The sequence below is a fragment of the Macaca mulatta genome, chromosome 5 (assembly GCF_049350105.2).
Source record: "Macaca mulatta isolate MMU2019108-1 chromosome 5, T2T-MMU8v2.0, whole genome shotgun sequence".
In the NCBI taxonomy this organism is placed as follows: domain Eukaryota; kingdom Metazoa; phylum Chordata; class Mammalia; order Primates; family Cercopithecidae; genus Macaca; species Macaca mulatta.
In genome coordinates, this window is record NC_133410.1 from 185778789 (window position 1) to 185806149 (window position 27361).

At 37.0% G+C, this 27361-nt stretch overlaps 1 protein-coding gene across 3 annotated transcripts in view; it reads left to right on the forward strand.

The window, feature by feature from the left end:
* Positions 1 to 1540: 1540 nt before the first annotated feature.
* Positions 1541 to 27361, forward strand: part of NEIL3 (nei like DNA glycosylase 3) — a 53576-nt gene continuing 27755 nt past the window's right edge. For 2 of the 3 annotated variants that reach the window (XM_001090459.5, XM_078002742.1), the window contains exons 1-2: positions 1541 to 1832; positions 14236 to 14348. In XM_001090459.5, the coding sequence (XP_001090459.3) occupies positions 1677 to 1832; positions 14236 to 14348 (269 nt within the window). In that variant the 5' untranslated portion in view covers positions 1541 to 1676. Of the gene's footprint in view, positions 1833 to 8458; positions 8538 to 14235; positions 14349 to 27361 lie in introns of those variants that run through there. The other variant, XM_078002741.1, reaches the window with a different exon arrangement.

Consider the following 27361-nt stretch of genomic DNA (forward strand, 5'->3'; position numbering starts at 1 on the left):
CAAAAAGCCTTTAGGGCACTTTAGCCCTGGCTAATATTTTAACTGTAACCTCTTGGGAAATGCTGAGCCAGGATGACCCTGGCTAGTTAGACTATTGCCAAATTCCTGACCCACAGAAATTTTGAAATAACAAATGGAATAATTTATGAGGTAACAATAAATAACTAATACAACTCTGAAAAAGGAAAAGGTATATAGGACTTTTCTCCATCAAAGGACAGAGATTATTGAATTGAACAAGGGAGTAAAGTACAAATAGCCCTGAAACTGATCCAGCCAACTTTTGACCACTAATCTCTCCCTGCAAAGAGAAAGATTTAATACTTTTCAAAATTTCAAAGTCAAGTCTTCAGTATATTCAAATGCAAGTCTCTAGTATACAGATGCTCCTCAACTTATGATGGGGTTATGTCCTGATAAACCCGTTGTAAACTGAAAATATAGTAACTAAGTCGAAAATGCCTTTAATATACCTAACCTACCAAACATCATAGCTTCACGAGGCCCTCCTTAAATGTGCTCAGAACACTTACGTTAGCCTACAGTAAGGAAAAATCACCTAACACAAAGCATATTTTGTAACAAAGTGTCAAATAGTTTATTGACTACTGTACTGAAAATTAAAAACAGAATGGCTGTATGAGTACTCAAAGTACAGTTTCTACTGAGTGTCACTTTTGCACCATCATACAGTCAAAACACTGTTACGCTGAGTCATCCTAAGTCAGCAACCACCTGTGTATATGCTCTCCTGGTTTAACTGCAGTGCGGTGCTATGCTTACGAAATCACTTAGAAATTGACATTCTGTTTTAATGTGTTGTATTTCAGTTTTCAAAAAAGAATACACTTTATAATTTATAAAACAATATGGAGTCATAAACCTCATAGATTTATATGTATGTATGCATCTTTGGTTAGGGTTGTGGGTAAATTTGAAAAGCTACGCATTACCCTCAAATTTATATGAAGCTCTATCTTTAACAAAGCAAACAAATGGGTGCATGTCGCCTAACAAAATGGGTGCATGGACTTGGGTAGGGCTCACTTAACTAATAATGGAGTTTTTAAATATAGACACTAGAATATATTCTGCTGTTTGTTCCAAAAACCCTCCTCTTCGTTTCTCTCATCCCACCCACGTCCAAATATAGCATACCAAAAACAGGGCCAAAAACTAGATTGTCTGTAACATATCTGTCCTGTCCCAGACAAGTACAGATTAAGAGGGCCAGATCAGAAAATGTGTGTATACTAAGTAGCTCAAAGACAAGGGCAAAACTTTAACGCACAGAAAATACATTCAGAACTTTCCGAGTCCCAATTTCCTCTGCTTTTACAGGTCAGCCTAGTTAGTTGTCCTCCACGCCCCACGCCCCACGCCCCACGCGCGTTTGCGTTTTCTTAATAAACTCATAGCAAGACCTAGGGCGGCGGCGGGGGGAGGGTGGGGTTGAGCCACAACGCATGCGCCGTAGGGAGCGACCCCCCCAACAACAGCCAGGACGCTGCTTGGGCGGGGCCTAGGCCGAGCCTGGGCCGGGCCTGGGCGGGGCCAGGCGCGCGCCAGATTTGAATTTCCTCTGCGAGCAGTCAGTGCCCGCGCAGAGGTTGAGTTGCATAGCAGTACTCGCACCAGGGCCTGCGAGCAGTGGGCCACGGGTGCCGGCCACAGAGATGGTGGAAGGACCAGGCTGTACTCTGAATGGAGAGAAGATTCGCGCGCGGGTGCTCCCGGGCCAGGCGGTGACCGGCGTGCGGGGAAGCGCTCTGCGGAGCCTGCAGGGCCGCGCCTTGCCGCTGGCAGCCTCCACGGCTGTGGTCTCCCCGCAGGTGAGCTACTCCTGTAACCGGCCATACAGTCAGCACGGGGAAGTGGAATAAAGACTCCATCAGGGTTCCAAGGTTTAAAGTGTCATCTCTTTGCTCTGGCCCAGGTTTCGTTTCCCAAAGTTTTTCGTCAATTTACTGGAGGGAGAAGTCTGTCCTAGGGCGCCTGCGCAGGAGAGAAGGGCTAGCGCTCCGGACAGAAGCTGCCTGAGCAAGATGCCCTAGGGGAATCCAGTGAAGGTGTTTTATCCGAGTCACCTTACTTAACTCCTTTATGATACCCACATGGTTTCCCATGTCTACAGCTGCATTTTTTACTGTTGATAGTATCAAATCTCTGCTACCTCTGATTTGTTTTTTCGTCCCATTTTAAGCTTTTAGCACAAAATTCTAGTTTCTTGCTTGCCTAATATTCTGCAATTGGTAAGTATATCACAACTAGTATATAATTCTAAAACTACACGTAGAAAATGTAGCACTAACTTCTCACTCAGCTTCATATTGCCATCTAATTAAGGGGCAATGAAACCCAGTTCTGGTTCCCTTAAGTGAATTTATTTCTTTTTAAAGTAAACGAGCACAGCTTCTTGCCACTCAGGCATTCATTGCAGACGATGTGGTATTCATTTGGACAGAACTTGTACTAAAAATATTTTGATTAAGGCATCATGTTTTAAAAGCCCTTTAGATGTGTGGATGATTGTATTTCATGGATACATGGATACATGCAATATTGCTGTATTTCAATTTCTTCTGCAAAGCTTCCTCATAGCCTTTGGTCCTAGAAGAAAAAGTTGCCTGCTATGAAATTAGCATATGCTTACAACTTGAAAGAAATGAGGTTCTAAGTCTAAGAAAATATATTTTCAAACTTGGGAAAAAAGAATAAATTTTACATCTCCTTCCAATTGCCCTTTTGTTTATTTTGACTTGATATGCCAGTAAGTACTCTGTACCTATTTTTTTTTTTTTATTATTGTTACAGTGTTTCTAAAATCGTTTCAGGGTACCAAAGATGGATTTTATATGGTTTCTTAAGAATATTAATATTTATGAAAATTACTCATTCAACAAAATTTGAGTACTCGAGGCACCTGGGGAGCAAAAACAAATACTTCCTCTTTTAGAGCCTATACTCTAGTTGGGAAGATACAAAGACATTCATTAAATAATCGCCTAAAGAAATATAAAGTAGGCCGGGCGCGGTGGCTCAAGCCTGTAATCCCAGCACTTTGGGAGGCCGAGGCGGGTGGATCACGAGGTCAGGAGATCGAGACCATCCTGGCTAACATGGTGAAACCCCGTCTCTACTAAAAAAATACAAAAAACTAGCCGGGCGTGGTGGCGGGCGCCTGTAGTCCCAGCTACTCGGAGGCTGAGGCGGGAGAATGGCGTGAACCCGGGAGGCGGAGCTTGCAGTGAGCCGAGATCGTGCCACTGCACTCCAGCCTGGGCGACACAGCAAGACTCCGTCTCAAAAAAAAAAAAAAAAAAAAAAAAAGAAATATAAATTAAGTTCTGTGAAGGAGAGATACATGGTTCTTTAAGGGCTTGTAGGAGGATCAGGGAAGGCTTCCCCAGGGAAGTAGCAAAGCTGAGGTGTGGGCCGGGTGCAGTGGCTCACTCCTGTAATCCCAGCACTTTGGGAGGCTGAGGTGGGCAGATCACCTGAGGTTGGGAGTTCAAGACCCGCCTGACCAATATGGAGAAACTCCGTCTCTACAAAAATAAAAAAACTAGCCAGGCATGGTGATGTGTGCGTGTAATCCCAGCTACTTGGGAGCCTGAGGCAGAAGAATCGCTTGAACCCAGGAGGTGGAGGTTGCAGTGCACTGAGATCGCATTATTGCACTCCAGCCTGGGCAACAAGAGCGAAACTCTGTCTCAAAAAAAAAAAAGCTGAGGTGTGCAGGTCGAGTAGCAGCTATACAGCTCAGGGACTGGAAAAGGAAAAAGAAAAGACTGAAAGAAAGCCAGAGTAGACACTGCCCTCTCATTTAGGAGATAACTGCAGAAATCCAGGTGACAAATTTGGTGTCAAGTGCTGGTGGTGGAGATGAAGACAAGAGAATCACTATTTTAGAAGTAAAGATGGGAGGGCTAAGCAGTGGATATGACATGAATATGCTTAGGGATATCATCATTTACATGATTCAACCACAGCGTATTTTGTGTTAGGTTTTATGCTAGCTCCTGTGGATACGAAGATGAGTAGGATATGCTTTCTGCTGTGAGAGTCAACCTAATGTTTTAAATAAATATCACCTCATTGGTTTTTAGGAAAAATAGCTTAAACATTTCCTTTTAAGTTTTGTTGTGATTATCTCTGATGGTAAGGCATGAGATGCTCTTATATTTCATTCAGTCATGAAAAAGGATAACCCTATGATAAAGGATTAACCTGATTCTACAGATGAGGCATATGAATCTCAGAGTGAGTTTAAATCAGTTTGCTCAAGATCACATGGCTAGTAAGAGGCTACACCAGGGTTTGATTTTTCTTTAAAACTCCAAAGCCAGGCCGGGCGCGGTGGCTCAAGCCTGTAATCCCAGCACTTTGGGAGGCTGAGACGGTGGATCACGAGGTCAGGAGATCGAGACCATCCTGGCTAACATGGTGAAACCCCGTCTCTACTGAAAAATACAAAAAAAAAAAAAAAAAAAAAAAAAAAAAAAAAAAAAAAAAAAAAAACTAGCCGGGAGTGGTGGCGGGAGCCTGTAGTCCCAGCTACTCGGGAGGCTGAGGCAGGAGAATGGCGTAAACCCGGGAGGCGGAGCTTGCAGTGGGCTGAGATCCGGCCACTGCACTCCAGCCTGGGCCACAGAGCCAGACTCCGTCTCAAAAACAAAACTCCAAAGCCTACCCTCTTAACATGCCGTAGCTCCTCTCAGCCATAAAAGATTCAGTAGGATCTTTATTGCTTTTTTAGCATACAATGGTAGGAACACCATAATGCTCAGTATGTAGTAGTGGTTATTTATTAAATAGAGAAGTGCAACCTTGGATTTTTAGCTGTGTCTACTACCATTTTTAGTTTTGTTCGGTTTAGTGAAATCTCTTATGTCTATTCTGATAATTCTCTTCTAACAGCTTCCATCACCATGTTTGGATTGCACAAAAGAGTGCAGCCTGATGATGTAATACAAATGCTTCAGTACTGGTTAGGCAATTATTAACATCACTTGGCAGCAATATTCAGTAAGTTATACCCCACACATAAAAAGCCCGGCATTTAAAGGTATTATTTTTGATACCTTAATAGAAAGAGGCATTAAAAATTGGAATAGGTCTCTATGATTAGGATCAGGAATCTGGTTCTATGGACACTGGATTTTAAAATCAACATGGAAGGAATACACTCTTTGAGGCTGTTGGTAAACTTCTAAATAATTTACTATGGCTTCATCTTCTGGGGCTTTGATCTAAAAAAAAAAACATAATTATAACCTTTTGTAAACATGAAGAGTCTTTTGCATTTTAGAGGGATCCTTAGTAAATTTCATTAAAACATGGTAGGTTGTCACAAACCTCTGGCAAGATCATTAGTGTAACAGATGATCCCATGTCTCCTAGGCATTTATGCCAAAGAGTTAAAGCTATTTAAATGTTTCTGCTACTGGCTTGCAATGATTAGTTTTCACAAGGCAGCATTTAAAAATAATTTAATAACTGCATACTGCATTAAAAATAATTTAAAAATAATTTAATAACTGCATTTAATTACTGCATTCTTTACAGTGCAGTAAACATGGAAAAAGTTACCAATGAGAGCTAAAGAAATATTTAATGGGCATTCAAAATAAAATATTTAAACCTCAGATAATCATACCAAAAAACAAACCAAGAAACACTACTTCAGTAGCTATTGCCGCAATGAAGTGTTACTCTGTCATATAGCATTCTTCTTCGTTCCAGTGTAAAGTTTATCGAGAACACACTTGAATGCATGTCTCCCTGTGACAACTGATCCTCATTTTGAGAAAACCTAGCCATAGAAGATCCCAGCATCTGCTAGTCATGGGTGCACTATATTATTGTTCTGAGTTACGATCCACTGTCTTGTCAGCATAAAATTGTGCAACAGTGTAAGCAAATTGCATAAAACTCTGCTGGAGATTGTGGAACCTTATGGTAAGAAACAATGTTGGAATATAAATGAACATAGCTGGTTAATGAGCTTTGAAAAGTCAAACCTTTGATTTTAATTGTTGGGTGGATACAATATTTTAGTGAAATATTTAATCTGCATGTGTTTTCAATTTCACAAAACAGGATATGAAACAGTTTATTTATAAGCATTCATTTTATTTGAAACATGGTCTGGTTATTTCCATCACTCCTTAAAATTTGATACATGTATTTAATATGCCAGCTATGTGTCTTTATATATGCTTCACAGTGTCAGGAACTGAGGAGACATTTAATAAAAGTTGAATGGATGGAGAAGAGCAAGGTTTTGAATAGTGCAAAATGATTAAAGATTTAGAAATAAATTCCATTTGGAATCTTTCATTATGAGAATGTGTATATTTTGTTGTGCATGTTATATGGAAATTCCTACTACCAGAATATAAACCATGTAGTAAATTTTCCGTCTTCAAAGTGCAGGGAAAAAATCATGGCTCATTTTATTGCCATTATTTAAAGAAATGAGCTAATCTACAGAGATTCATTTTCCAGTAAAATGAGGCTCATTTCTTTAAGCATCTGAAGGGGACACCTAAATAATTTAGAGAGCATGCATTATATACTTCCTTACCTTCTTAAATGGATACTGATAATGATTTCTCCTTAATGACTCAAGATCATCATTATCAGTATCCAGAATCCTATGGAGTTATGAAACAAGGGATAACAGAGAACAGATAACATTCTTACAAAGGAGGAAAAAGGGGAGGTGATTTTCCATGGCCATTGTAGCTTTTTATCCAAGATGAACATATTCGGTATGCTGTAGAGACAAGAACATCTATCATCTTGATTTTGAATTCCCATTTCTTTGTTACTTCCTCGTCTGGAGATGCTTATTGTCACATCTTAGCTTATTTGGTCAGGATTAAATTAAGCAGCATATAAAATTCTTAGCTTAGTGCCTAGCAAAATAAACATCCTGGGAATTGTTCCTTTTTCTTCTAGATCAGAGCTTTCTCACCAGACCCACTTATCTGAGGAACACCCTGTTTTTATGAAGGGTTTGTAATCATTTGATGCCTTCAGATAAGGTACAAAGTCTTTAATCTCTTAGTAAGTGCTTGAAGGCCCTGCACTTAGAAAATTGTAGAATATGTTTTGATGACTAGGCCTGAGGACCCCTATTTTGGTGTTTAGAAATCATTTTAAAATTATGTTCCTTGATGACTTAGACTGGTATACAAGTGATCTCTGATTAAAAAGTATTGTTGTATTGGGGGGGAAAGCATGTAAGGAAAAGAGGAGAGACTATGAAAGTAAATATGGTATTTTCTTCTCTATAGGGAAAATACTTAACTGCACTAGAGTTGAAACATTTATCTATGGAAAAGTCTTATTCTGCTCTGAAAAGTTTATCTTCCTTGTCCACCCATGGATAGGCAGGATAAATGGTAATCAGCACAATAAATCATGTGCTATCTCTGAAACTATATGTTGTTTTGAAGATTTCATATTATTAAGCCACTTGAAAATGGGAAGGTGAACCCTTCTCAATCATACTTAAAATTGTGTCAAAGCAGATTTTCATCTTTATTTCAGAAAAAAATAAAAAGGATGAAATGTTCAGATAATACAGTAATAGATTATACGGGTCAACATGAGACAGTCAAGTGTATATTGGGCAATTGTGTATAGTTATAGCAAAGATAACAGGCTTATGGAAATTAGTTTTTGAATTTGGGCAGCAAAAGCTTGTAGAGAGAAGGGATAACCCTAGATTCTGTGGTAGGACAAGTGAGTATCTTATAAATCTTAGGTTTATTGCAAAAGCTTTGCCCAATTTGTACACAATAGCTATTAAAACAGGTAGAACAAACCATTACCTGTATACCAGAATTTTACCTTAAGATGGAGTTTTAAAAGGACAGTGAAAGATATATGCCGGTGCTTGCAATGGGCAATCATAAGTTGAAAATTTTATTTTATCCCAAGTATATTATCCAGAGCTGATTATTTTAGAAATGATAGAGTACCAGGAATCCACTGACTTGGGTAAACCATCCGCATGATAGACAACTGAATAAAAAAATCTTTATATGACATTTCAAAACCAAAATTAAGCACAGTAGTACCACCTATCCACAGAAGGTGCATTCGAAGACACCCAGTGAATGCCAGAAACCATGGATAGTATCGAACTCTATATATGCTATCTTTTTTCCTACACATACAACCTATGATAGTTTAATTTATAAATTAGGTACAGTAGGAGATTAATAGCAGTAATTCTTAATAGAACAGTTATACTGTAATAAAAGTTAAATGAATGCGGTATCTCTCTCTGTCTTAAAATACCTTATGGGACTATATATACCGCGAGTAACTGGAACTACAGAAAGTGAAACCTTGGATAAGTGAGAACTACTGTATTGGATTAGATCTTTTTAGAGCAACAATTTAAATGCTAAGTAAACATGTCAAATAAAAACCAGGCATTCTAGGACTGGTGGCCAAACACAGAGGAACTCCTCCCTAAACCTTCCCATATGGTTCTTTTAATTTTATGGGAAATTCTGGTAAGTAGAGTATTTTAGTTGCATTAAGACTTTTAGTAGTCATGAGAATTTGGTCCTCTTATGTTCTCACTCCATTACAGGTAATTAGAAAATAAGATATTGGGATGTTAATGAATTTTAAAAAGAGATTAAGTAGATGGTAGAGTAGAAGATTTTGCCAAGATATCTTGGGAAAAGTCAAGCAGGATGGGGATGGTGGGAGGGGAAGCAATGAGTGTATACTTTAAAGTCACACTTGGTTTTCAGAGCTAAAGGAGGAGGCATCTATTTAATCCCACAAATGTTCACTGAACCCTAGGCATTGTGTAAAGCCATCAAGGATATTAGCTAAACTTGTTACTGTCCCCAGAGAGCTTATAGACCGATGGGGGAGAAATGCAAGTCAGACAAATAATAATTCAGTATAGTAAGTACTATGACAGTGGTTTAGAAAATACTATGTGAAATTTGGCAGGTAGAAAGCCTCAAGATTATCCTGCTGTCCAGGTGGGGAAACCCTAGCCCCAGAGAGAATTACAAACCATATATGTGAGCAAGGGAGAGGTTTTACTAACATTTCATTTTAATACCCAAATACCATCAGGTATGAAAAAAGGAATTCTTAAACATATTCAAGCCAAGGTCATATGGCATCTGTAGCTAGAAGAGTTTCTGCTGCACTGAAGTCATTTGATATTTTTAGGTTAATGTTTTTCTATAAGTTAATATCTACCTGTGAATTCCTTCACTTGCTCTCTGTCAACACGTATGTTACAATATTAACATTCATCAGGCAATAAACCTCTTTTTTCAACATTTATAATTTCAGAGTTTTGATTTTTTTAAAGATTGTATCGTATGTTGTTTTTAATTGCAGAGAATAGAGTAAAACACCAGTAGAACAAACAAGACATGTATTACACCTTTAAGACTTTAGTTGGAGGTTCTCTTTGAGGCTCTGTCAGCTAGGACAACATATTTCAATTTCCATTGACAGCCATGTGAAAATATATAATGGTCTCATGCATTTAAGTATATTGGGGGCTTTGTATTTTTGACTCTTTTTCCTTTCACAAGAGAATTTATTTACAAGGGAACGTATTACCTTTTTTCTTGTTAATAAGTGGCCCAGTAACCATAAGATTTGAAGCACTGTCCACCAAAACTTTGTTTGCTAAATGGCCACATCATTTTCCACGGTTAGAACTTTTTTTTTTTTTTTTAGATGGAGTCTTCGCTCTGTCACCCAGGCTGCAGTGCTGTTGAGAGATCGGCTCACTGCAGCCTCCACCTCCTGGGTTCAAGCAATTCTGCCTCAGCCTCCCAAGTAGCTGGGATTACAGGCATGCGCCACCAGACCCGGTTAATTTTTGTGCTTTTAGTAGAGTTTTCATCATGTTGGTCAGGCTGGTCTCAAACTCCTGACCTCAGGTGATCCGCCTGCCTCAGCCTCCCAAAGTGCTGGAATTACAGGCGTGAGCCACCGTGCCCGTCCACCATGGTTAGAACTTGCTAAAATCTCTGATAGATGACAGCAGATTTGCAGATATAGATGTCTGCTCCAGGATAACCTTTGATGCCTTGAGGCGTAAAATCCTGGAAATAAAAACTTTTTAAAAAAATGCCTATCCCCCAGCATTGGTTATGGGAGATGTTTCAGCTGTGCTTTTCATAAACTGTACATGGAACCATATTCCCCACAGTGTAGATTTTACAGAATCTTAAGGCAGGATCTTATAGGCTCATTTATCACATAGGAATTCCCTGGGGGAAAATCTCTGGTAGAAATCAGGACGGCTGGTTTTGTGTCTCTTCCTAATAAACATTATTAGGAGTCCTAAGCATTTTAATATTGGGGTAAAAAGAAGTTGAGGTTTCCATTAAGAACCCTCATTTTTGTCAGGTTTTTCCTGTTTGTTTTTTCAATTGATCTCACCTGAAATGTATGTCATATGGTGGTCTGAGGTTCAATGGTTCAAAAAATTTTACACTTATTATTTCTGTAGGTATTTTCATTTGGCAATTACAACAAAACTCAGTGGGGCAGTACTGCTGAATTCGATTTGGGTGTTTTGATAATGGGGTAGTTGTCTTCATGGAGTAGAAAACTTCCCCAGGAAATTGGCTGAGTTTTCAGAACTGATAGAGTAAAATTAGAAAATCTGTCTACTACTCTTCCTCTTGCTCTCTGGGCCATGGCATAGCAGGGCCTTTGCTCTGTCATTCCTTTTGCCAGGAGCATGGCTCACTTATTTAAAACTTGCTCAAATTTCAATTCCTTGATGAAATTATGATTGCTCCTTTAAAATTGCAACCTGTTGCACCCTCCCCCAATCTTGATCTCTCCTTTACGTCTCCATCTCTTTTCCAAATCTCCTAACATACTGTGTTACTGTATTTATTGCCTACTCTTTTCCCTTACTAGAACATAAACTCCATGAAGGCAGCTGGTTTAGTTGTTTTATTTATGGATGCATCCCGAGCCTCTAGAACAAGGCCTGAGACATAGTGGAAGGTCAGTAAACTTTTCTAAAATGAGTTTATCCAAGTAAACAGCCATTTTTAACGGGGAGGAGGATCATCTCTCCAGATGTCACGTGCCACTTTTGTTGTAGACAAAGCCAAGTGAATAACATGAACTGTTATAGGTGTTGACTTTTGGTGTTTTTAACTAAATGGTGTAAGTTCTTGCCAAAGCTGTTAACTTGGTGATGTGAGCAGACTTCACATGAGACATTTGGGACTCATGTACTATCTTATTAGGTGTTGTGACAGCACTGTCTCTTTCAAGGTTATTTCTCTGTCTCTGCTAGCAGCCATTATAAAACCTGGTAAAGTCAGAACTAAGTAGTAGAAAGAAGGTCCAGGCAGGGAGAAGACAAGTAGTGAGTGCAGGCCAGTCAGATAGTTTCCCATCTTGGAAGAAGGGAAGTGAGCCAGTCAGGTGCAGTGAGAAACAGTGATGTGGCAGCTGACACAGAATTTCATAATTGGCCTATCAGACATTAGATAGATTGTGAGTTTCAGCTTTAACTTTTTAAAATTTATTATTTTTATTACAGTAGGCTTCTGGGGGAACAGGTGGTGTATCGTTACATGGATGAGTTCTTTAGTGGTGATTTCTGAGATTTTGGTGCACCCATCACCCAGGCAATGCACACTATACACAATGTGTAGTCTTTTAGCCCTCATACCCCTCTGTCCCTCCCCGCAAGTCTCCAAAGTCTAATGTGTAATTCTTATGTCTTTGCATCAGATTTAACCTATAAAACTTGAAGGGGTAAAGGAGATTAAAGCACAGGAGTGGCAGTAGTAGCAAATTCTTTCCTACCCAAGAAGTGGGGAATGCTACTATATATGAGAGAGAGAGAAGGGTGTGTGTGTGTGTGTGTGTGTGTGTGTGTGTGTGTGTATAAAATGGGTTAACATTCATCACCTGGCCTCTGCTGGGAGCTCTAAGAAAAACTAGAAGATTTCACAGGGTATGGCTAAAACAAGTTGCTAGTAAAGAATATTGGGAAAAGATAAGAGATTGTTGACATTGGAATGGTGGGAAAACAAGGCTCTGATCATTGACTTATAAATGAGGGTTCAAAATGTTAATAAGAACTTAAATCTGAGATCCTGAAACTGTACAACCTAATCTATATTGAGACGAAAATCTATATCTGCTTTGTATATCATCATCTTAAAAGTGTCCTGGGTAGTTTATAAGAACTTTTTACATACTGATTGGTTGTCATGGAAACCTACCTTAAAACCCACTATCATAATCTATACTTGGCCTGAAGTGTATTTGAGTGACTTAAAGTCCCTTGTTAGGGAGAAAAGCATCAAGATTCTTGGTGCTTCTCAATTCAGGGCTTTAAAAGATTGACTTATATGAAAACAAGGCAAATGTGTTTTTTCCTCACTGAGTGCTCAAGCCTGCCTTCCCAGTGCTTGATAATTATTGATAGGTACTGGAGTTCATCCCAGAAAGGGAAACCAAAGACTGAGCTTTGAGGACATGGTGGCAAAAACCTACGTCTCCAACAGGTTCTTTTTTGTGCAGAGCAGGAAGTGATTGCTGTCATTTTTAATTACTCCTGTGCATTTATCTGACATTCTAAGCCAGTGATTGATTCTCCAGTCCTTAAACAAAGAAGGTTTTATATAAAGCTAATCGACTGAACTGTAGGCAGTTGGAAAATTCTGGCATTGACTGTAGCTATTTCAACCTTGAGTGGGTTTAGTGGAATAATGTCTCTCATCTCTATCTTTTTTTCTTTATCTCCCTGTTATCTCTCTTTGAGCTAAATACTGTGACTGTATCTTAACAAAGTCCAATTTAGTGAAATAAAGAATAGAGTGGACATGCCATCTTAAGCATTTAGAATGACAAATGTCTGTAAAACCAAAAGTTTGAGAATCACTGAACAATATCATTTCACTTTAAACTGAGGAAAAATTGTGACTTGTTTCTAGACTCTATATCTAAAGCTGTTTTATAATTATATCTTGACATTTCCCCACTCCCATTGCCTACCAAGGTTTCATTCAGAATCTTCTGAGGATCCTTAGGCCCATTAGAGAAAAACAAAGAAGAAGTGAGAGGTAAATGCGGATATTACTTTAGATTGAGTTAATACATAGATGTAATTCTGTGTACCCTGCTTTATCTTATATGATAGTTATGCATGTCTTAAGTTTTACATTTTTTGTTACATTTTGAGTTTAAGTTAAATAATGTTTGTAAAATATATCTAAATAATAAAAAATAATGACATAAGAAACACCAGTATACATAACACCCAGTTTAAGAAGAAGGGCATTACTAAAATCTAAACCAAACTCCCTTTCTTTTCTTCTCCCACAGAAGAACCTGTATTTTATAATTTTGTTTTCTGTTTATTCATGTTTATAATTTCCTCAAATATCTTATAGGATTCTGCATAGGTGTTGTAATTCTAACAATGTATTGTTTGGTTGTGCAAGGCTGATGGGGGAAAGGGAATATGAGTTGATTTTTTCTTTATTCTTAACATTGTGGTTGGAAGAGGACAGGTCTCAAATTAGATACCCTTACTCAGGGGGCCCCAGGTTTTTATCTCTGATCTCCTGCACCCTCACAAGACACAAAGATTGAAGCTCTCATTCCTTAGTTTCAATCAATGCCCTTAGGGTACATGCTGGCTTCAGGACTCTCCCTACTGCCTCTCAGGGTTCTCTCCCACTTTTAGGTTTTGACCTTTTATTATCTCATACTAGCTTAACAGTTCACTGGTGTAGTTAAAAATACTTTGTTTTCATATTTTATCATCTATCATTTGTAGCTGTTTTTGTCTGACCACTCTTTGAGGGAACTTGGCTATACTTCTGGAAATGGAAGAACCTGTATTCCAATTTTTAGTTTTAAAACATTCGTGTTGTATTCCTGTGCTTTCTTTTCATATGCACAGAGCTGTATGGTCCTGGAAGAAACTTTATTTTGATTGTCTGCCAATTACTTTTTTTCACTTAATTTTTTTGGCCTCTCTCTCTCTTTAAATGACTGCATAGTAATTTGACAAAATGTATGTAAACAGCCGATTACATTACCTGACTTGTTGGAGATTATTCTTCTCATTGGAATGCAGCTGGGCATGAAGTAATATAAACACATTTAAGAATTAAATTATAATTTTGTTTAGAGTGTGTGTGTGTATGTGTTTATGTGTGTATATGTATTTTCTACTAGGCTTCTGCACTGAATAATAATGATGCCAGCAGCCTGTTTAATGGATACGTTTACAGTGGCGTGGAAACTTTGGGGAAGGAGCTCTTTATGTACTTTGGACCAAAAGCTTTCCGGTAAGATAAGCCTGTACAATGCATCTTATCTCTCTTAAGTTTAAAGATGCGTAGAAGGCTAGATGGAGCTTGCTGGGTGACACATTTAATCGTATAGGAAGTACTGTGTTTTTAAGAGAGTTCCAATATGAGAGGTTGCAATTCTATCATGGAAATCAATAAGCAGCCGAAGAATAAATTCTGATGTCATCATTACTTGGAAGACAGTCATTTTACAGAGCTTCCCAAGATGTAGTAGAGCAACACATCTGTTTTGCTAGTCCCCAAGCTCCCTATACCACAGTCTCTCCTTGTTTTTACCAAATGTGTATTGCATTCAGTGACATTGGTTACTTTATATTTGTGACAGGCCCTAGTTTGGTTTAAAAGTATCACTTGATTTTTAAATATTTTTCTGGCTCCTTGCTTTCTCTGAAGCCTTGAATGGAATTTGGAAATTTACTTGGAGAAGGTAAAAACTTTCCAGAGAAATAACAGGTTCTCCATTGTTTCACAGTTCCCATGGAAATTCATGGCTAATATACTGGCAGAGAAGGACTAGCAACCTACTTCCTTGGGTGACTTAATGGTAAAAAAGTCAAAATATATGTAATTGTGATGCATGATGACATATTTAATTTTTGCAGGAAAATGAAAGCGGCCTTTGAGTTAATATGTCTACCCAATCTCATTCTGTCTTTTCTGAGTTTAGCCTAAGCTTTTGCCAACTGTAAAAACTGGTACTGCTTCCTTAAATCGTTTTTAGTGCTGTTTAAAGATACTGTCCACAGTTATCACCTTCTTAAAAGACCCATTCTTGAACCCGATGCTAAACAGAGGTGAATAGTTGTCACAAAGAGATGATACTATATGATTGTTCTTTGTTGCATCTCATCTACCACATATTTAGAGGAATCCAGGGTTTATGTAATTGCTTTTCCTTTGAGGTGTTCTCTTTTCATTGTCAGCAGCTGCTGTCCTTGGACAACATTGTCACTTCATGGTTTTTCTCAGTCTGGAATTGATAACATCAGCATATGCCTAGTTGTTCATGCAGGAATGATATATTGCAGGTTACATTACTGCTGTAGTATATTGATGTGCTTGAAAACTCGTAGCTCTGGATAGAGTAGTACACAATGGAATCTGTGCACGATAGTTGAAAACATTGATATGTTATTGATTCTCTGGTGTTAGGTACAGATTTATTTCTGTAAGATGATAGGGGTTTTTATCAAGTGCTCTCCACCAGACTGATAAGGGGGAAGTCATTTCTCAGTGCAGGGCTGTCAGTAAGTGTTCCATGAAGTTCTAAACAAGGACAATCACTTCTTCAAACTCATTGAACTAGTACCATCCCTGGAGAGAACCTATGTCAGTATATGGGTGGGAAAAATGCAGTGGCTTGCTTCCTTTCAATTTCCTGCAGCCATAACAACTATGGGATCTAACAATTCAAGGTCAGTGGCAGATCTGCTGTTGGAATCTGAACCTAAAATCAGTTGCTCCCCTTTCACAATGTAACATAAGTTCAAAAAATGTACTTCCAACTTGTGCTTCTTAGAGGAATGGATAACTCTCTCAAAGAAATATGATCTCTTTGTGAGGCTGCAGGTCTGTGCACCTGCAATAGAAATGTAGTCTTCATTTTTGACTTCTGCCTCTCTCCCACCCTGGCTCGTCTGCATTTGATAGAGCATATAGCAGGAAACATGTTTAAAGGTTGCTCACAGTTTTCCCTTGATACCCAACTTTTCACAAGCAAAATTGCCTGCAGAATTTAGTTATAAAGTATGTGCATCTCACAGGTCGGGCCATGAATCTCCTGGGATTCGTTTGTTAATGAAAGTAGAATACAAGCATAGCCCTCTAAAAGAATCTGCCCTGTAGAAACCCACACATCAGAAAGATACATAATAGAGAGTGATTACTTCTCTACCTACTAAGTGATATATTTAAGTGCTCCTAATAGTGCCAAGGAATACTAAAAATTATTTGCTATACATTTATTTTAGGAGCCCTGTTGTGGTATTATGTGTGATTAATACCTGTACAACTTCTGAGCACTTTCCAGTAACCCTTCAACTAAAACAACACAAACGTCACTTGAAGTTTTTGCTATAAATGTAACAAGTACTCAGTAGAAAAAACTGAAAAATAATGAAAAAATAAGTGTAAAATAATACATTCTCAATTCCACTACCAGGTATAATCTTTATTAACTTTGGATTCATATATTGCCACATTGCCAGTATAATGTGTGCAAATATTTATATGCATGTTCACCCAGCTGCACTCACACTTAAGCTATCATTTTAATCAAAATGGACATAGCTGGGCATTTTGGACTAAAATTCAAAAAACAGATAGATAGATAAATAAATATATTTTTCCAAGACTATTTGCTGTTTCTAGTTTGTGATTTACTCCCTCTGGCTTTTGCACTTATATGTGCTCAGAGACTAGAAACTATATTTGAGATATTTTGGAGGCTTTGCCATTTTAGAAATGCCTTATACATGATTGATTTTATAATTTATTGGGGTTTAAGTGAGTATGAACCTCAAATCAGTTATGCAAGAGATAATATAATGATTCTTTTTAGTTTGCTGAAATGTCTTTATTGAATCCATCATATACTACTTATAAAATAGTTTTACAGCTTCAACATAGTTTCTGTACTGTCACATAACATGTTAGGGGAAATAGAAGTGTACTTTTACTCTGTATAATACTTTAAGATTCATTCATATCGTTTGAAGTATCAGTGGTACTTTCTTTTACTAAGTAGTCTCCCATTATATGAATGTACCATATTTTGTTAATTCATTCATCAGATGATGGACATTTGGATTGTTTCAAGTTTTTAGTATTAAAATTGCTATGAATATTCACATACATATGACATATATGTGTGGACATATATTTTCACTTGTCTTGGATAAATACGTTGGATTAGAATTTCTAAGTCATGGCCGGGCGCGGTGGCTCACGCCTGTAATCCCAGCACTTTGGGAGGCCAAGATGGGCCGATCACGAGGTCAGGAGATCGAGACCATCCTGGCTAACACAGTGAAACCCCATCTCTACTAAAAATACAAAAAAACATTAGCCGGGCACAGTGGCGGGCGCCTGTAGTCCCAGCTACACGGGAGGCTGGAGAATGGCATGAACCTGGGGGGCGGAGCTTGCAGTGAGTGGAGATCGCACCACTGCACTCCAGCCTGGGCGACAGAGCAAGACTCTGTCTCAGAAAAAAAAAAAAAAATTTCTAAGTCATTTGGTAAGTATATGTTTGACTTTAAGAGGAATTGCCAATTTGTTCTTAAAAGTGGTGGTACCATTTTGCATTCTTACCAGCAGAGTATGAGAATTTCAGTTACTCAGCACCTTTGCCAGCATCTGGTATTGTCAGTCGTTTTAATTTTAGCTATTCTAATAGGTGTACAGCGTATCTCATTATGATTTTGATTTTCTTCTCCCTACTAACTAATGATATCTGATGCAAAGTGTTTATCTGCTATTTGTGTATTTTGTAGGGTGACGTGTCTATTAATTTTTTCTCTTTTTATTGGATATATTTTAGTATTACTGAGTTATAGTATTCTTTATATATTCTAGATGTAAGCCATTTATCAGATACATGTTTTTCAAGTATTTTCTCCCAATCGGTGGCTTTTCTTTTCATTTTCTTAACCATGTCTCTTGAAGATTAAAAACTTTTAAGTTTGATGAAACCTAATTTATCCAATTTTTCTTTCATGGTTCATTCATACTTTTTGTGACCAGTCTAAGAAATATTTGCCTAATGCAAATTAATCAAGATTTCCTTGTTTGTTTTCTTCCGGAAGTTTTATTGACTTAGTTCTTCTGTTTAGGGTTATGATCTATTTTGAGTTCTTTTTTGTATATGGTACAAGGCAGGAGTTGACTTTGTCTTTTTGCGTGTGTATTTTCCAGCACCATTGTTGAAGAGATTATCCTTTCTCCATTGAATTTCTTTGCAACTTTGTTGAAAATTAGTTGACCACATATGTGTGGGTCTATTTCTGAACTCTCCATTGAGAAGAATATCAGATAAAATGATATTCTTTTATCATTTTTTGTGTCTGTCCTTTCACCAGTAATACACTGTCTTAATGTCAGTTTAAATTAAGTTGTGTCAGTCCTCTGACTTTATTCTTTTTTTTTTTTTAATTGTTTTTGTTATTTTAGTTATCTTTCTACATTTTAGACTTAGCTTGTTGATTTCTACAGAATTCTTTCTGGCATTTTGATTGGCCTTGTGTTGGATCTATAGATCAATTAGGTGATAATTCACATGTTAACATTATTGTCTTCCACTCCATGAACACAGTATATTTTAAGAAGTATTTAGATCTTCCTTCATTTCTTTCAGTATACATTAATAAGTATTTAGATCTTCCTTCATTTCTTTATCAGTATTTCATAATTTTCAGATTCGGATGTATTTTACATTTGTAACTAAGTGAGTTTTTTTGGTGCTATTGTAGAGGGTATGTTTTTAAAGTTTGACTTTCTAATTGTTCATTCACAGAATATGGAAATACAATTTTTGTGTGTATATTGACCTTGTATCCTGCAACCTTGCTGATATGATCTGGCTCTGTGTCCCCACCCAGATTTTATCTTGAATTGTAATCCCCACGTGTTGACGTGTGGGGGGCATGTAGTCCCCATGTGTCGAGGGAAGGAGGTGATTGGATCATGGGGGCAGTTTCCCCCATGGTGTTCTTGTGATAGTGAGTGCGTTCTCACTAGATCCTGTGGTTTTTTAAGGGGCTCTTCCCCCTTCTCTTTCTCTTCTCTCTCCTACTGGCATCTGAAGAAGGTCCTTGCTTCCCTTTCACCTTCCACCATGATTGTAAGTTTCCTGAGGCCTCCCAAACCATGTGGAACTGCAAGTCAATTAAGCCTCTTTCCTTTATAAATTATCCAGTCTCGGGGAAGTTCCTTATAGCAGTGCAAAAAGGGACTAATATACTTGCTAAACTCATTATAGTTCTAGTAGCTTTTTCTTGTATACTTTTAGCATTTTCTATGTAAATAATCATATCATCTGTGAACTAAAGCAGTTTTATTTTTTCCTTTCTAATCTATATGCCTTTTTAAAAAAAAAAAAATATACTGGGCAAGTTCTAAGTACATGTGCAGAATGTGCAGGTTTGTTACCTAGGTATACATGTGCCATGGTGGTTTGCTGCACCTATCAACCTGTCATCTAGGTTTTAAGCCTCGCATGTATTAGGTGTTTGTTCTAATACTCTCCCTCGCCTTGTCCCGCACACCCTATATGCCTTTTATTTCTTTTTCTTGTTTTATTGCACTTGCTAGGAACCCCAGCATGATGTTGAGTAGTAGTGGTAAGAGCAAATAAGTTTGTCTTGTTGTCTATGATATTAGCTTTATTTTCTTTTATTAAATCAAAAAATTTCCCTTTTATTTCTAATTTGTTGAATTTTTCAAGTAGTTTTTCTGCATCTATTGAGATCTTCATATTGCCTTTCTTCATATGTTTATTTGTGGAATTCTACATTGATTGATTTTTAAAGTTTGAATGAGCCTTGCATTCCTGGAATATACTCCACTTTGTCATGATACATTATCCTTTCTATATGTTTCTGGATTCAATTTGTTAATATTTTATTGAGCACTTTTGCATGTGTCTTCATGAGAGGTATTGCACTATAGTGTTATTTTTCTGTTACTGCCTTTGTCTAATTTTGGTATTAGGGTAATGATGGCCTCCAAATGAGTTTCATCTGATATTCCAGAACATTTGTGTAGATTTGTTATTGGTATAACATCAACTGGTCTAACATATTTGGAGTTCCAGGAAGGAAAGAGAAAAAAACAAAACTGAAGACATTTTTAAAAGAAGTAATGGCCAAGAATTGTGCAGGATTAACAAAGCTATGGAACAAGGTTACATAATTTAACATTCTTGTAACTGTCATCCTAGAAGAAAGAAAGAACAGAAGACATCTTTGGATTTAAATGGCCAAGAATTTTCTAAACAAACCACAGATCCAAGAAGCAAAAGAACCTCAAACCAAACCAAATGTCCCTTACACATACCTAGCCAATGTGCTAAAAACCAAAGACGAAGAGAAAATGCTGGAAGCAGAGAAACATTACAAATTAATACAAAGGAATGAAGCTAATAAATACATTTACAGAAATTGTATAAGACAGAAGACAACCGAGCAATGTTTGCTGAAAGAAAAACCTCTCAACTCAGAATTCTAAATGCATCTAAAATGTCTATTAAAAATGAAGGTATAATAAAGACTCTTTTGAAAAAAAACAAAGAAACTAAGAGAATGTAGTACCAGGAGACCTACAGTGCAAGAAAAGTTAAAAGTCTCTCCAGCATAAGGGATATAATAACAGATAGAAATCTGAATCTACAGAAAGAAAAAACTGGGAATGGGAAACTTGGAAGTAATTTTAAAGATGTTTTTCTTTTATGTTCTATATCTAAAGCAAGCATAATAACAATTTATTGTGGACTTTATAACATATGTCAGAGTAAAAATGCATTGCAACAGTAGTACAAATAACGAGATAGGAAAATGATGGTACACTACTTTAAGGTTGTTGCAATATACGTTTTGCATATCATTTGAAGTTACACTTACCACAGTGTAAGATGTGTATTATAAAACCTAGAGCAACTACTAAAAAAAAAATTCAAAAAGTGGTAAAAGTAATAAGCTGCTAATGGAGATAAAATGTAAGTTTTAAAAACGCTCAATCCAAAAGAAGGCATTAAAAGATGAACAAAGAACAGATGGAAAAAATAGAAAACAATAGTAACATAGTAGATTTAAATCAAAGCATTAAAATCACATTAAATGTAAATAATCTAACCATCCCAATTATTTGGCAGAAATTAACTGAATAAAAACACAAGACCCAACTATAACGTGCCTATAAGAAAACCACTTGAAATATAAGGATGCAGGTTAAAATAAAAGGATGGAAACAGAAATACTATGGAAACACTTATCAAAAAAAAGCTGGAGTAGCTAGAATAAAAGCAAAGTAGTTATCAGATCAAGGAATATTACTGGGTGTAAAGAAGGACATTAAATAAAGATTAAGGGGTTAATTCATCAAGAAAATATAGTAATCCTAATAGAAATTCAAAAGACGTAAAGCAAGAACTGCTAGAATGGAAAGGGCAAAGAGAAACTAATATTGTTGAATAATTCAACACTCTCTTGTCAGTAACTGATAGAACAAGTGGGCAAAAATCATTAAGGATAAAAGACCTGAGCAACACTATCAGCCGTCTTGACCTAACTGACGAGTAGAGAACATTCCACCCAACAACACTGCTTTTCAAGTGCACATGGAACACTCAGCAAGATTGACCAGATTATGGACAACAAAATGAGTCTTAACAAATTTAAAAGTATTGACATCCTGAAAGAATCCTGACTGCAACAGAATTAAACTAGAAATTATTGAGATACCTAGAAAAATCTTTCTTTTTTTTTTTTTTTCTTTTTCAAATGCAGTCTCACTCTGTTGCCCAAACTGGAGTACAGTGGAGCGATCTCAGCTCTCCGCAGCCTCCACCTTCTGGGTTCAAGTGATTCTCCTGCCTCAGCCTCTTGAGTAGCTGGGATTACAGACGCCTGCTACCATGCCTGGCTAATTTTTATATTTTTAGTGGCGACAGGGTTTCACCATGTTGGCCTTGCCGGTCTCGAACTCCTGACCTCAGGTCATCCACCTGCCTTGGCTTCCCAAAGTGCTGGGATTACAGGCGTGAGCCACTGCACCTGGCTGAAAAATTTTAAGTATTTGGACATCATTGTGCTTCTAAACTCATGTGTCAAATAAATCACCAAGGAAGTTAGAACATATTTTGAATTGAATGAAAATTAAAACACCAGATCAAAATTTGTAGGACACAGCTAAAGCAATGCTTGAGGGAATGTTCTAGCATTAAATGTTTATTATAAATAAATAAAGTTCTCTAAGATTTAAGCTTCCATATAAAAAAACTAGAAGAATAAGAAGTAATTAAACCCAAAACAGACAGAAGGACAGAAATAATGAAGATAAGAACAGAAATCAATGGAATTTAAAAATGAAAGCAATAGAGAAAAAAAATCAATGAAGCAAATAATTGGTTCTTTGAAAAGCATAATAAAAATGAATGACACCAAAAATTGGTACTTTGAAAAGTGTAATAAAAATGATAAACTTTTAGCTCAATGCAGTCCAGTGTAAACATGGGAGACATATATAATTTAAAATCTTCCAATAGCCGCATTAACTAAAGCAAAAAGAAATCAATTTTAATATTGTATTTTATTAACCTATGCAAAATATTTCAACATATAAACAATATAAACAATTATTGATAAGCTATGTAACATTCTTTTTTTATACTAAGTCTTCAAAATCTGCTGTGTATTTTATAATTAGAGTACACATTAATTTGAACTAATCACATTTCCAGTGCTCATTTGCCACATGTGGGTAGTGGCTACCATACTGGACAATACAGCTCACAAATAAACGCTATGAGGAATGACAAAGGGAGCATTACTGCAGATCCTCAAGTTGTTATTTGAATAGAAATAGGACACTGTATATTACATAACAAATTTATGTCCATGAATTCAACAACTAAAATAAATGGACAGATTCCTTGAAAGACACAGATTATCAAAACCTACTCTAGAAAAGTAAATAATACGAGGTTTTTTTTAAGTTTTAAATGAGTTGATAGTCTAAAACCTCTCAAGAAAGAAAACTCCAGGCATATTTAAGGAACATGCTCTGTTTTATCTTTTTCATCTTTTTTTTCTCTTTCTTAGGTTTGGATAATTTCTATTAATCTATATTAAAGTTAACTTATTCTTTCCTCTGCTCTGTGCAGTCTGCTGGTCTGCTTATTGAAGAAATGTCTTATCCCTGCTGTCATGTACTTTTGTTTCTCTGCTGAAATATCACACCTGTTCAAGTGCCTTTATACTAGATCCTTACATGTGTTAAATCATTAACATATTAATAACTAGCATACAATATAAAATTTGATTAAGAATCAATATTTTAAGTTTAAAATTAATTTAACATTACTTTTAAATCACCTGTCTCATAGGTCTGACATCTGGTGCATCTTTGGGTCTGGCTCTGTTGACTGCTTTATCTCTTGATATCTTTACCTCTTGATACTTTTTTAATCTTTGTATATATATATGTGTCTTATAATTTTTTTTGAATCCTAGACATTGTCTATAGAAGACGAAAAGCTAAATCCCAGACACCATATATAGACAAATAAGAGCTAAATAATATTTAAGCTCAGAAACAGTCATGCTTCTTCTATTAGTCATTAGTGTCAGGGATTGAGTGAGTCTAGTAAAGTAGTTGACCTTGGTTTGAGTTTTGCTTTGTTTGGGTTGTCTTCAGTGCACCAACAACTCAAAACTCCAGCTGCTACTGCTACTTTATGCCTTGTGTGTGGACTGGGTTGGCAGTGGATGGTTTCTCTGTTGCTGCTCGACTGTCAGCTTTCAGCACATCTTGCATATTCACGTCACAGAGAAAGTCTCTCCATGTTCTTACCTCTCCACCATGTAGGCTGCTGTTGCTTTGTGACTTAGTGGGAGGCTCATGATGGAGATAGTGGGGATTTTTACTTCTGGACTAGCTTGAGACTTGGGCAGGCCTTTGTGTATGTAGAACTCAAGGTCGCAGTTTTCTTAGGGTTACTGTCGCTTGCCCTCCTATGGCAGCCAAGCTCTGCCTTGCTTCTGTGGGTGTACTTGGGTCTGAGAGCTTCTTCCCTCTCTTTTAGTGGGAGCGGATTTCTCTTTGTATCATCACAGTATTTTGTGCCAAAGCCGATTTTCTGTTTCAACTCTAGGGACAGATGACTTTTGCTTCTACCTCACCCTCAACAGGCCAGGGTACCTTTGCCTGGGCTGGGTGGCCGAAGGGTTTCCTGCTGCTCTCCTGTAGCAGACTGCTTATGGTTGTTATTCAGTATGAGACATATTGTCTGGGCAGAGGAAGTTTCCTGTTCCTCCCTCAAGGACAGATACGATCTTTGTTTCTACCTCTCCCTTGGCCCTAGAAGCTTAAAGACTTTTTAAAAAGACTTTGGCTTCGTCTGAAAAAAGTGTCCAAGAAGCAGACAGAGTTTCATGAAGACAGAGGTCATGCCAGCATGAGCAGCTCGTTCAGGTTTCTTGCTGTCACTCATATCTTTCACATGGGCCCACGAGTGTGTACTCTCCTTGTGGCTGGAGTTCCAGGGATTCTAAACTGTCACACCAGCCCACATTCGGTATCTAAAAGTTTGTTGAAAATTGTGCAGTTTTCTGCCTTCCCATTTGTATGGTAGCCTTCTCTTCCTCTTGTGCTCTGCCATAGGTGAAGCAATTTGTGTATTCTGACTTTCCTTTCCATGGAGGGGCTTGTCACATTTTGGAATGTAGCTTACCTGGTTGCATTGCAATCCCATGTCTCTGATGGGCTTTAAAAAATGTATGATTTTGTAGATAATGTGATTTTTTTTTTTATCCTTGTTGGAGTGGTAGCTATGTTCACTTTCAGCCTTCTGTATTCTAAGTAGAAGCAGAACTCCTTTTTTTTTTTTTTTTTAGCTTTGTTAAAACTGTATCTTTTTACATTCTCTTTTTTCAAATTCCCAGCATAGGTTTTACACTATTATATTCTACATTTTACACTCTTTATTACCCTTAGGACACTTCTGATCACTTGAAAATTTTTATAGGCAATTGCCTTATTTGCAAAATGTAGTTGTCATTAATGTGAAACTGTGACAGTACTGCTTTGTTTATGCTGTTTGTGCTTGCTTAAGGATGTTCAGATTATTCTGACAGTGATAGCTGGGAGAATACAGCTGATTCTTAAAATAGGATCAGGGCTTATTTACTAGTTTATTTAGGAAGCTGTTTCTAATGAGAGGAATTTTCTTACTATTAATTGAATTTTTAGTTTGGGCACAATTTTCGTATTAGAACTTGGTTGCAAGTGACAGAAGCCCAACTCTAGCAAATTCAATAATTATTTATTATCTTTTGTTGACTTTGGTACCAAAAACTTTTTAAAATTTAAAAAATCATATGGAGTATCTTACAAAACCTGAAGAGAATACAGACAGGTTTCAAGGAGAACTAGAGCAAGCAAAGACTAAAAGCCATTAGGATTCTCTTCATTTCTTCACTCTGTTCCTCACCGAAATCTTCTGTAGTCTTCCTCTCTGCAGAGAGACCTTCCTTTGCTTTGCTGGGGCTCACGATGAGAATCATTCCCAGAGACAGCTTTCATATTAGATCTCTTAATGCTAACAGGATCTCCCTGGGTCCTGCATCTTTAAATTTATCAGAAAAACTGATGAATCCAGCTTGGATACTGATGGATCTCGCTTGGGACAGGTGTCCATTTCTGAATCACCTGTATCAAAGGCACAGGATCTGAGAAAACGGCAGAGACCTGTTCAGGATAAGCCTAATGCCCACCCTTGGACCAGGCAACTGTGGTTGGCAGGTAGACTTCTATTACGCAGAATGAATTGTCTCAGGTAACCTTTTACGTTGGTAGAAGGAGCTTGAAATAGAAATAAGGATCTGATAAAATTTTCCTGAACTAATAAATTATAAGGAATCTTGAAAAGCAAATGAAATCCTACAAATGTCTTTTCTTTATGTAGTATGGGCCAATGTACTGGTTTTAAAACAAAAATCAGTATCAATTGTTGTTGCAGTATAGATGTTTACTCTGCCTCAAATATTTTCATAATACTGATATATTTTTTGTAGTTTAAGATCAAAGGTACTTAGTAATAAACCCATGAGATGTGTTGGTTTATTGGTGCTCAATTATAATATCTAACTATTGAATAAAACAAAATAAATAAAAATAAAGTAAACATTTTATGCACTTTTTTCCTAAAAATGAATAGATTTATAAGACAGAGCCATACTTATTTGATCTAAGGTTCTTGCTGGGGCTACTCCTGCATTTGAATTGGGTCTTAACCTTTGAGATTTTTTATGTGGATGTGGTTTCATTATAGAAAGTGATTTAGAATCCACTTTATGAGCCATGCAGCTGAAAAGATTTTAGATATGATGGCTTCTGGGCATGACAGTTGTACACCTTTCACTGGGGTTGCACCTCCGTAAGCTAAATTATGGAGTACTTACAGGCACACATTTTTCCTGTCAAGAACTATGGGGCATGCAAAATGCATTTATGATTGATAGCAGGGCACACAGAGTTTAAAACCCACATTTTTAAAGTTAGGCTGGTTAACCTTGTACAATACTATAACATGGTGCTTTGCAATTAGAAGCACAGAGCAGTAACATTTGCTGCCAAAAGAGCCATATTTATTAACTCAACAAAGCTATAAGGAGCAGGATTTGAAAGGTGGAACACAGTATTTCATCTTGAGAATCATTTTTGATCTTCATCATCAGAGATCTTACAGAACTGCTTTAAAAAAAAAAACTGGACATGCTAATCAATCCTATAAAATCTGAAAGGTTATGAATTTTTCATCACTGCATTGTGGCTTTCAACTTAACCGTCAATATTTATAAATCTCCTCTTCCCAATACATATAAAGGTAAAAGAAAATGAAAAGAATTGAAGACAATAGTATTTTGACTTGTTCTCTCTCTTTTTTTGATACATAAGATTTTGCAAAAATAAAAAAATTGTTTCATTTCTTAGTGCAAAACAAGGGGGAAGAGAGTGTCTTAAACCATAGATATTATTTTGCAATAGGTAAATATTTCCAGTCCACTGTGGTTAGAAATAAGGAATTTGAATATTAGTGGCTTTGTAGAATTTATGAAAACACAAACTATAGGCAACTTAAACTTAGCCTTATCTCATCCCAAGCCTTTGAATCTGAGAAAATGCCAAGAGATGCTAGACTGTTCCGTGAATAAAAGATACTTCGTCTGACAAGAAAAGAGGAGCAGGGGTGTATTTTCTTGGGCTTAGTGTTG